General features: G+C 35.0%; 1 protein-coding gene and 1 long non-coding RNA gene across 3 annotated transcripts; both read left to right on the top strand.

The window, feature by feature from the left end:
• The first annotated feature begins 992 nt into the window (after positions 1–992).
• On the top strand, positions 993–4057 carry LOC114380988. Of its 2 annotated transcripts, XR_003659913.1 has the most exons (4): positions 993–1497; positions 1597–1826; positions 1954–2248; positions 2315–4056. It is a non-coding gene; the product is annotated as an uncharacterized LOC114380988 (long non-coding RNA). The 2 variants fall into 2 exon arrangements; XR_003659910.1 differs by having other exon boundaries at positions 1954–4057.
• A 324-nt stretch (positions 4058–4381) lies between these two features.
• On the top strand, positions 4382–10944 carry LOC114380979 (ubiquitin domain-containing protein DSK2a-like). The gene is made up of 8 exons (XM_028340141.1): positions 4382–4779; positions 5933–6691; positions 7428–7648; positions 7735–7845; positions 8226–8284; positions 9236–9264; positions 9833–9922; positions 10463–10944. Exons 1-8 carry the CDS (start codon positions 4560–4562, stop codon positions 10609–10611), a joined length of 1638 nt encoding a protein of 545 aa, XP_028195942.1. The 5' UTR covers positions 4382–4559; the 3' UTR covers positions 10612–10944.
• The last annotated feature ends 894 nt before the right edge of the window (positions 10945–11838 follow it).

Genomic DNA, 11838 nt, shown 5'->3' with positions numbered 1-11838 from the left:
AACTAAAAAGAAAGCACCAAGCCATATTTTTCACACATCATGTCAAACACCACTTCCATTCACCTTTAGCAATTGCTATACAGACATCTCTCTCTGGTTTCCAGGAGTAGAGGATTCCACTTGATTTGTTATTATTTAGCTTAAAGGGTACTATCTATTTTTAATTTGCAACATGTTTTTAAAAATTGCAAACTCAAAACTGAAACTGATCGAGGACATCAATTGCTCAAGTCCATTGAGGAGGGTGAATATACCTAGCTACCATGGTTTTAAATTGCGGTCCGCCACCATAATTGCAATCGCAACTTCATGATATTTTGACACGCCGTAATCACATCATGACTGCAATTGCAGTCGCATTTTCCTGTAATGTAAAGATTTTCTGGCTCACCGGACCACGACCGCAATTTAAAACCATACTAGATACTGGCATAATAATGTGTTATTATTGCATGCTTGCTTTCTTTCTTTCTTTCCTTGTAACACATTTGTTTGAAGCCAATCTACGAAGATGGATCCCTCTCATGAAAGTAATTTTCCATGTCTCATCCTCGTCCAACACTTGTTGTATTTATTTACAAATGTCTAATTTTGTTCAAATAAGAGTTTAACAAACTTATTTTCATTATAAGATATTCAGATACAAACTGAGAAGCCCGGTTACACATTATTTTGAGTAAATTCTGCAGACAGTCCTAAGGTTTGAAAGGGCAAAGAAGAAGAATGGATGAGGAGGAAGAAGAGCATCCTTATATCCTCGACATACAGAAAACTGAACAACCGAACAAAAAGAAAAGGAGGAAGTGAAAAACAGATAGAGAGGTAACTCAGAAAAGAGAAGATAAAAAAAGTGAAAAGAAACAAATAAGAAGTGTAAAGTACACAAAAGTATGCCTAACCGATGAATTAAACTCTCCTATATCTAATCATTGTAAAATATCTGAACATGATGAGAGATTTTTCCACCGTTGTCTGGTCCGGTTAATAAAAAGTGTAAAGAATTTGGGGGAATATCGCTCGCCCTGTGCACAGGATTGATAGAAGAGAAAAATACTATAAAGAGATAAAGAAAGAGAGACACAGAAAATCTGGAAAGATATTGCTAAAGGTGATGTTAAACTAAAATATTGGGGTGGATCGGATAGTGGTAGTAGGTAGACGAGATAACCAGTAAGAAAAGGAGCAAGAATACGAGAGTAAAAGCAAAACGGAAAAAATAATGAGTTAGTGAAGGAAGAGAGATGAAATAAAATACTGAGTTAATAATGATAAGTCCCGAGCAGCAACTTGGAAACCTGAGTTATACAACTCCCTGACAGATATTCGTTGATAATACCTTGAGCCATCAAATAGAATGTGTAGCTTGGATTTCCTGGCCGTGTCTTGTCCTGTGTCCTTAGAAAACTTAAGGTAACACATAGATCTCAAGCAAAGTACATCGTTGGGCAGATTCATAAATTGTTGATCAACCACATCTGTGCTTTCAAGATTGCTGAGGTACCCAATGGATGAGTTCAATATTGTTTCCACTTCATAGTATTATGTTATGATTTGCATGTTTATTTCATTATTTGTTGTTGAAACATTGCTCATTAGTGAAGGATTTGAACAACTATAAACAAGAAGGTAGTGATGACATTTTATGTGAATCTCGCTTGCAACTCTCAAGAGTTCTTTGCACCAAGCAGATGAAAGCAACACATCTAGTTTTCCTGGAGACTGAAAGTTGAGATCGTTTGGTGCCACAGTAAGCTCAACATGCAATGGGAGATAAAATTTGAGAAATCTTAGTCGAGACATCTTTTTAAGAGTGTCTACTTTTAAAGGTAAATCTGGAATTCGAGAAACATCTATTTGCATCGCCTCTACCCTATCAGTTCCCTGAAAATAAAAACAAAAAAGTTATTATATACTTTCATACTGATTGAAATTTCCACACAAAACAATTGTCAGGGAATTAATATTGTCGTCATCATTGAAAAAACAAAAGACTTGGAGGCTATGACCATTGAGCAACTTTTGGGCTCGTTACAAGTTTATGAAGAAAAGAAAAAGAAGAAAGGGATCATGGAGCAACTACTCAAGACACAAGTTAATTCAACCAATGAAGAAAGTAGTCACAATAATAGGAGCCAACGAGGACAAGGTTGTGGTGGAGATCGAGGAAGATGACAAAGTTGGAGGCTATATGACAACAACAACAACAACTTTCAAAGAGGAGGAAGTTCAGCAAGAGGTCGTGGACAAGGTATGATAAGTCAAATGTGAAATGTTGCAATTGTGAGAAGTTTAGTCATTATGCTTTCAAATGTAGAGTTTCTAGCAACAATAAGGTTGAAGAGAAGGCAAACTACGTGAAAGAAAGAATTAAAGAAGGTGACAATTTATTGATGGCTTGAATGGGTAATGAAAGAAACGAAGACAATAGATGATACCTACACACAGGTGCAAGCAATCATATGTGCGGGAAAAAAAACATGTTTGTGGAGCTTGATGAATCGATGAGCAGCAATGTGGCCTTTGGAGATGAATCCAAGGTAGAAGTGAAAGGAAAAGGTAACATTCTTATCCGTTTGAAGAATGGTGATCGTCAATTAATCCCAAATGCTTATTATGTGCCAAATATGAAAAGTAATATCTTAAGCCTATGGCAGTTCCTAGAGAAAGGTTATGATATCCGCTTAAAAGGCAATAGCTTTTCTATAAGAGACAATGCAAGTAACTTGATTACTAAGGTGTCAATGTCAAAAATAGAATGTTTGTGCTCAACTTTCAAAATGATGTTGCAAAATGTCTCAATATGTGCTACAAAGATGCGTATTGGCTTTAGCATCTTCGATTTGAGCATCTCAATTTTGGAGAATTAGAGTTGCTCTCCAAGAAGAAAATGGTGAAAGGATTGTCTTACACTAGTCACCCTGATCAAGTATGTGAAGGATATTCACTTGGAAAGCAATTCAATAAAAGCTTTTCAAAGGAGTCTAACTCAAGAGCTAAAAAGCCATTGGAAAGCATACATACAAATTTCGATCTAACTACTCTAGATTTCTTTAGAACATTCTTCAAAGTCATTTGTAAGGGCTACCTCATCATCTGTGGAACTATCAGAGTCATTTGATCCATCAGATTAATACATTTGCACTTTAAAAGCTTTGGATAGGCTCTTCTTTTCTTCTCTTCTGAAGTTTGATTCTTCAGACTTGAGAGTAGTGAAATTATTCTTTTGAAAATGATCCATGTTCAGATGAACTTCATGAACTCTTAAAATACCAAGCAACTCACCTTATGTAAGATTTTTTAGGTCTCTTGCTTCTTGGATGGTTGTGGTCTTTGGTTCCCACATCTTATGAAAGTTGTTCGACACCTTCAAGTTTATTTGAGTCTTGAAATATGTCTATCCAAGGGCTTTCAGATTGTTCAAAAGAACTTGAAGTCTTCTAAGCATGTCATCCACAAACTCTACATTTAAGTGTTGCATTTAAGATCTTCATTTAATACTCTGTGTTTAAAATCCTATTTTGCAAAAAACATTATCCTAGAATCTATCGAAATCATATGAAGAATAAATGAAGTCTAAGATTTGAAATTGCTCATCTTTATCAAAAGGTGTGCTTTGCTATGCAAACCTACTATGATAGAAGAAGTGACTAGAATTAAATGCCCCAATGACCAGAATTCATTAGATGAAGAATTTTCGTGAAGAATTAATCTGATAAGAGACAACAAACACTTAAAGATGAAGACTATAAATAGAAGAAACTTTGAAGAACAAGACATGAACCAATCTTACGTGCAAAATTCATTCATTCTTTCTTGTGTAAAGTTTTCTATAAATTCTTATATAGATCAAAAAGCTCTCAAAACACTTTGTTCATCTTGAGAGAATACACTAAAGAGCCGAGTGAGATATTCTTCCGTAAGACTTTTATATAGTTCCTTTTTTTTTTACAAAAAATTCAGTTTTAGTCTTTTATTTATCAAATTTGAGTCAATATTATCTTTGTGAAACAACAATCGCTCTCAATTTTAAATTGGGGTTTTTTTATTGGTAAAGTGTGTTTTCATTTATTCAAAACATAAAACATGTGTCAAATTTAAGAAATAAAAGATTAAAAAGTTTAATAATCATCTAATAATATAGTATAAAATAGTTTTAATTGTTATCAAATCACTATGATTATCGGTATGATCTTTAAAGTAATTATCAGAGAAAATAATATTTTTTCAAATATGTAAGGTTTGTAAGGTTATAAGCAGTTGATAATATAAAATTGTTTTGAACCGTGTATTTTCTGAAAATTAAAATGAATCTTTTAAAATATGATATGAAAGTTACTACATTTTATCTTCTTATATATTTTATTGGGTAATTTAATTCCGTTATTCATTGTTATTATTTCTTCTCCTCCGTTGATCCGTGTCTCAAGTCGGCAGCTCGCAGTCGCAGAGTCTCCCATTCCTGGTTTCCTCACCCTCGTGTCGATCGTTCTAGGGTTAGGGTTAGGTCCCTATTCAATTCGCTTCAATTTCTGCAAGAGACGCTCCTCCCGAGAGACGCCATGGGAGGTGACAGTGCCGTTGAGGAATCCGAAGGGGTCAACGTCAACATCAACGTTCGCTGCTCCAACGGTTCCAAGTTTTCCGTTCAGATTGCCGTCGATTCCACCGTCAGTTCCTTCAAAGATGCCGCCGCTTGCAGCTGCGACATCCCTGCCGAGCAACAACGCCTCATATACAAGGGTCGCATCTTGAAGGATGATCAAACCCTCCGAAGCTACGGTATTTCCATAATCCCACATCGCCAGCGTTATTTATTTTTTTAATACAAATGATTTTTTTTATGAATTGAATGATGTTAAGTTAGATGCCATAGATTCTGTTGAGTTCATGAATGTGTTCATGCGATTCTGATTGTATTTAAATTTATGAATAAAATGGCTCCAGTTGAATTGGAGTATGGGTTATGACGGGTTAGGATTTAAAGGGAATATGGTATCAGTTTCTTTAACCTATTTTCTCGCCCTGAGGGAGATTAGTCTCGAGTTTCAGTTAACATAGTGTTTGGTCCAGCTTTTTTTGAGTTTCCTTTTTCCTTAAAAAAATCTGTTCCAAGTGATCCATGTTTGACGACATATCAACGAGTTTTACATTAGCTGCCCAGGGCCTAATACAGCACTCTTCCTTTATTTTGGATTGGGACTAACTATGAAAATGAAACCATAGGCAGAGTTGTGATAAGAACCTTGGGAGAACCACACCACAAAAGCTAGTTGTTATAGTTGGAGAGCCGAAAGCCTTATAAACCCCAAACCAGAATTTCATACTAACAATGTAGAACTCAAGTACTATACTTTGGAATTAGATCCTAACAAGTTATTGGCATGGCACTGATAAGATGACAGAAAATCAGTTAAGGTGGTTTGGAAAGGCCATTGGAAGCAACATTGAGGAGAGTAGATTGCATGATTTTTAGTCTTATAAAAAAGGGGAGAGAGAAACCAAGGGGGAGAGGGAGACAAAGGACAGTGGAGGAATTTGTTAATAAATAACATTTCTAAAGATTTTGTCTTTAACTAAGCTAAATGGCATTGTGCTATCCGTGCAGCAACCTCACATTTCTAAAGATTTTGTCTTTAACTAAGGTAGTTTTTATATTGTAATTATTTTTTCAAACATGTCACACACACACACAGATTCATTAGACTGCAACAACTCTCTTCTTTGCTTCTGTGTGGCTTAGTAATAATGTAGGATAACTTTTTTGACAATCCACATAATGTTTTGCCGGCGTAGCTTGTATTAGGAAGAAAGGTAATTTTTATTTTGTGTTCTTCAAAGGCAGCCTACATCTGTTCACCCTGAACTCTAAGGTTATTGAGAAACTATTCCTCAAATGAGTGAACATAACTCAAATTTCTATTTATCTTTATAGGTTTGGAGGCAGATCACACTGTCCATTTGGTTCGTGGCTCTGCTCTTGCCAATCCAACTGGTGGGACTAATACTAGTAGCACCGATACCAATACCAATACCAATATCCCAACAGATAATGCTAGAGTTGCTGGTGCGAATGAAGGTGAGGGTTTGGGAGGGCTTGGTTTTGGAGCTTCACTATTCCCTGGACTAGGTGTCAATGGGACTGGGGGCAATGGTTTATTTGGCGAGGGATTTCCTGATCTTGAACAGATGCAGCAACCATTTATTTCAAATCCCAATTTAGTGAGAGAAATAATGAATTCACCCACCATGCAGAATCTAATAAATAATCCTGAAATAGTGCGGAATCTTATAATGAATAATCCGCAAATGCAAGAGCTCATGGATCGAAACCCGGAGCTAGCACACATACTTAATGATCCCAGCACTCTTCGCCAGACCCTTGAAGCTACAAGGAACCCTGAGATCATGCGTGAAATGATGAGAAATACAGACAGAGCAATGAGCAACATTGAATCTTCTCCTGAGGGATTCAACATGCTGAGGCGCATGTATGAAAATATTCAAGAACCATTTTTGAATGCCACTACAATGGCTGGTAATACAGGAAATAATAATGCAGCAGTTTCAGGGACTCATGGTGGCCATGCAAGGGACCCCTCAACTAATCCCTCCACCACTAGTTCTGAAGCAACTGCTGGTTCTCCTTTACCCAATACTAACCCGCTTCCAAATCCTTGGTCCTCTACGGGAAGTAAGTTCTGATACTAAATTTTTCTTCTCAGAATCCTATGACTTAGTGAATCTTTTCGCCAGTTGTTTTCAAAAGCATTTTTCCTTATGCTGACATTTTTGTCACTTTTAAGGATACTGGCTACAAATTTTTGTTGCTTGTGACCTATGAAGCACTGATACTTGATTTGCTTTATTTATCCATATTTGATACCAATACTCTTAGATACTTCATTGATGCATATTGGTAAAGTATACTTCATTGATACGTATTGGTGAAGTATCCAAGCCTTTTAATTTTTTTTATGAAAATCCAATACTGCTACATGAGCATGAATAATATAGAAGTATAATAGCATTGTCTCCTGATGAACCAAAAATGTAAATTATCTTCTTTATGGATGATTTCAAGATAGGAATGAGTTTGATAGCACTGTTCTTATTTGTAAATAATAGGAAGTAATTTTATGATCAGAATTTATATTTCGTTCTGTTTAGTAATTCTAAGTATGAACTTGATTTGGATTTGCAGAGTTGCAATTATATATTTCATTATGCTTCATATTTTATATACATATCTAGATATCTAGAATAGATATATTACATGTATTATATCCTACATATTTTTAGAAAAATCGTATTGTCATATCGGATATTTATTGTATCTAATCTGATAAACGTATCATACCTGTGTAACATAGCTTGTGACTAATATGATTCATATTGTCATTATTGATGGTGAACATTTTTATTTGTAGCCGGAGGGGCTCAAAATAACAGCAGAAGGTCGTTGACTACTGGTGTGGATGCCAGACAGCAAGGACCTACTGGCTTAGGAGGGCATGGTCTGCCAGACCTTGAAAGCATGCTGGGTGGTAGTGCTATGCCAGATCCTGCTTTATTGACCCAGCTAATGCAAAATCCAGCTATCTCACAAATGATGCAAAGTATGCTTTCCAACCCACAAACATTGAATCAGGTATTTATATACCATACCTAGTACAAGTATAACATGCTATGTGCATGTGTTGAACTGATCCTTCTAATATCTAATTTACATCTTAGATTCTTGGTGCTAATACTGAGCAGCGTGGCATGCCTGATTTAAATTCTCTTAGAGAAGTAATGCAAAATCCAGAATTCCTTCGTTTGTTTTCTTCACCTGAGACATTGCAGGTAGACATATTTAAAGTTCTATATCTGTTGATGAATTTCAATGAAATATCGTTTGCCACAGATGTTTGCCTATAGTTTCTTTTTGATGAATTCTAGTGGTTCTTAGTATGAAATAAATAATCAGCATCCGGACCTAATTAGACCAAGGGAAGCATAGTTCAAATGGTTGAAAACACCCTTGGACCTAAGCATTTTTGGGGGAAATTGGCTTTTTTAAAAAACAAATTTGCAGGCTCGCAGCAGAATATTTTATTCTATAAATTGTGATCTATTATGATTATGATAAAGAGGCTATATTGCCCATTTGCCTGCTATGTAACTATATACTTCCTTGATTTCCATTAATATTCTTACAGTTCTGCCTTATTGCATAATTTCAGCAACTCTTGTCTTTCCAGCAAACTCTTATGTCTCAGCTTGGCCAGCAACAATCAACATGGTAAGTAGTGCTGCTATCCTGACCTTTCCATGCTCATCCATGAAAAGAAATAAACTTTGAATTTGTTGAAGTCTATCCTTTAGCTCAATGATGTAGTTATTTGCTAAGACCCAGTGACTAGCACACCCATCACAGCTGACCTTTTAGACCTAGATGCCCCATTTGACATTCCATAAATAAGTGGTTGTATTAGCATTTTTGCTTCTTTTTTTTTCATGATTACTTTGCTAAAAGCTATTCATTTATAACTTCTTTTTTCTGGTCATGCTTATAACATACTATGCTTGAAAACCAAGATTTTTTAACATCTTCTCAGTAAAACTAATTGAAAGAATCTGTCTTTCCAAGAGTAAAAAAGTAACGGACCCTGGTGCTAGAAGGCTCCTCATTATGCAGAGGTATGATGGAGGGTCATTGTATGCAGCTTTACCCTTGCATATGCAAAGAGGCTGTTTCTACTTTCCATTGTTTTAAGAAATTTCAGAAATAGAGATAGCTTGATTAATGTGTGTGATATCATTTTAAGATCCGTAATAGATGATGTCCATTGTTATGCATCATGTCATAGGTATTTGGAAGTAAAAAATATGAAAGTTTTTAATTCTATTACATGTTATTAAAAGGTGAAGCTGCTTTTTGATCTTGAAATTTAGATATTCTTCTTACTAAAGCATATGTACTTGTAATACAAGCATATAAAAAAATCTGCATTCAACATTGTGCCACTTGAATGAGATTTTTCCCAGTAACTTAAAATAGTACTTGATGTGGTGGATGGCACAGTTAATGTTTGGGATGGTTAATGTCATTGCTTAGATTAGTTTGGTGGTGATTTATGTTTTTGCTGGCATAATCTGTTAAAATACAACATGCATGTTTGTCCTTATTGACTTTATCTTCCCATCATTTTTTGCTTGCTTAATTTTCTATTAACCTGCTAAGCTTCTGCAGGGAATCTGGTCAAACTGGCGGAGGCACTGGTATGCAAGACATCCCTATATGCACTTGGTTTCTGTTAATATAAACTATTTACTGTTATGATGTTGCTACAGTGTTGCTTAATCATCATACTTGAGTTATATGAATTATAATTTTTATAAATCTGTTGAACATCTAAGAATGTAATGTAGATCATATTTAGGTTAGCAGGGTTTTTTTTTTATTCCTGTTTTGTTTAAAATGAGAATGGAAATTTGATCTTCAGTTACTTCCTTTGCTCATTTTTGGGTGGTTCATAACAAAACTGGGTGTGGGTGGCAGAGGACACTTCCTAAAATCCTTTCAAAACCAAATAAAATTTAAGCCTTTTCTTATCAAATCCTGAGGCTATGACCCATTAATTCATGGGCTACCATTAGAAGGACCAGATGCATTAAAAAATCTTTTGGCCTGATTGTATCCCTATTAATGAAGGGGAGGGGGGAGGGGGGGGGGGAAGGGGGGTTCAAGTTTGGTGGTGACTGTTTTGGATGATGCCACTGCCATTTGACTAAAGCATGGAATTTTAATAGTTCATTGAAATTGCTATGGAATGATTTTTATTGGTAGGACCAATGAACAACTTGGGATTGGAGATGTTATCGAGCATGTTTGGTGGACTTGGAGCTGGTAGCCTAGCTGTTCCAAATAGATCAAATGGTTAGCATTGTTGTCTTCTATTTTTTCTAAATAGTCTTTGGTTCACTTGTTTTGGAGAATTTTTTTTGTTCAGCTTCCTGAGAACCTTGGATAAACAAAATAATTATTTCCCAGAGAAAAATTGTTCCCAAACATGGGCTAGATTATTTTAATCTGTAGCTCCCTATACTGTTAGGTGATTTTTAATTTGATCATCACTATATTTTATAAGCTCATAACTGGGTCCCTAATTTTAAAAAAGTTCCAATTTCCAATTAAGTTCCTGCCTCAGAGGAGCAGTTTAAGCTTCTAACAGTTAGCTGAACTCCGGGACACTATTCAAATATTTTGAACTAAGGAGTCTCAGATTGTTATTTGGTCCAATTTAACAGTGCTTTAATAGTAGGAACCCAATTTGAAAATTTTGAAACTCAATCGCATTATAAACATTCAAAATATAGGGATGTACTAAAAATGCCCCCCAAAACGTAGGGACCTGGGTATTATTTACCTAAATTTTATACTCTGCTCAGCCTCTCACTGGTTTTGTTGTCTTGTCAGAGCCACCGGAGCAGCTGTATGCCTCCCAACTTTCACAGCTTCAAGAGATGGGATTCTTTGATTCACAAGAGAACATTAGAGCCCTTATTGCCACTTCAGGTAATGTTCATGCCGCAGTTGAACGGCTATTGGGGAACTCTGGTCAGTAGCAGACAATGTTGGCAAGTTCTCTTCTGTCGATTTCCACGGTTGGTCACTATGAAATCAGTGGTGTTCAAGTGCCTTGTTGAATATTAAATAAAATCAGAAATCTGTCCAAATTATAGTGGTCAGAGCTGAAATGGTGTAGGTTATATACATTGGACTGTGATTGTTTCTTCTAATGGTCCACTTTTCTTCATGTACATACTTAAATTGAAACTAGTTTTAGACGCAGCAGATCTTAAATATTTCAAATGAATTGATTTTTGTGCTTTTTTGTTTGTATTATTAATGCTTAATAACTCCATAATTACTGATTTGGCATGTGGGAAGGGACATGAGACTATTTGTTAAATATAAAATGGTAGAATGTGATGTGAACTACCGTATTGAGTGATTTAACTTCGACTTTGGTCATGTTATTTCGAGCAAATCTGTTCAAAATCGTTTACACAAGTTTGTCTAAAGTTTGATCTCCAAGTTAGCTTAATGTTACATCCATAATTTTTTTCCATTCATTAAAAAAAAAAGTACAACGGCCATTAGTAAATGCAAAATTTTCCTTTCTTTTCTTAAGGCAATCATACATAAAATAAAGTGTTAAATATGATTTTGGTCTTTCGAATATTGATTCATATTGGTTTTAGTCTTCCAATTTTATTGCATTTGGTCCCTAAATTTTTTAAAATTATTCTTTTAAGTCATTCATTTATAATAATATTATTTTTTTCTGGTATAATCCAACATTAGCGTTTTCATTTACAGCATTAGCATTTAGTGTTTTTTGCAAGAATAGGGGAAATATATCAGATTACCGCTTTATTATTTTCAAAGTACATAATTGAACTCATTACCATAGTTGTTGGTGGAGCATGATTTGTGGGAACAAATTAGAAAATGTAACAGCTGAAGTCTTAGTCACATTGTTTGCAATAGGTGGAGGTAACTTAAATTTATTAGAAACAATTAACAGAACTAAATAAAAGATTTAGAAGGAGATCAAATATAATGAAATTATTTTTGAAGGATCAAAATCATATTTAATCTTAAAATGAATTATAGGAGGTTGGGACCAAAACTTTTGAGAATGAGGGATCAAAATCATATTTGATCTTAAAATGAATTATATGGTATTGGTTGGGACCAAAACTTTTGAGAATGAGGGAACTATATTTATATGACATTTTTCTTCCAAAGAAAGCTTGGTTGTTTATGTGAAAAGTTGGCAATATGAA

Source organism: Glycine soja, chromosome 2 (assembly GCF_004193775.1).
Source record: "Glycine soja cultivar W05 chromosome 2, ASM419377v2, whole genome shotgun sequence".
NCBI lineage: Eukaryota > Viridiplantae > Streptophyta > Magnoliopsida > Fabales > Fabaceae > Glycine > Glycine soja.
This window is presented reverse-complemented; position numbering and strand designations above follow the sequence as displayed.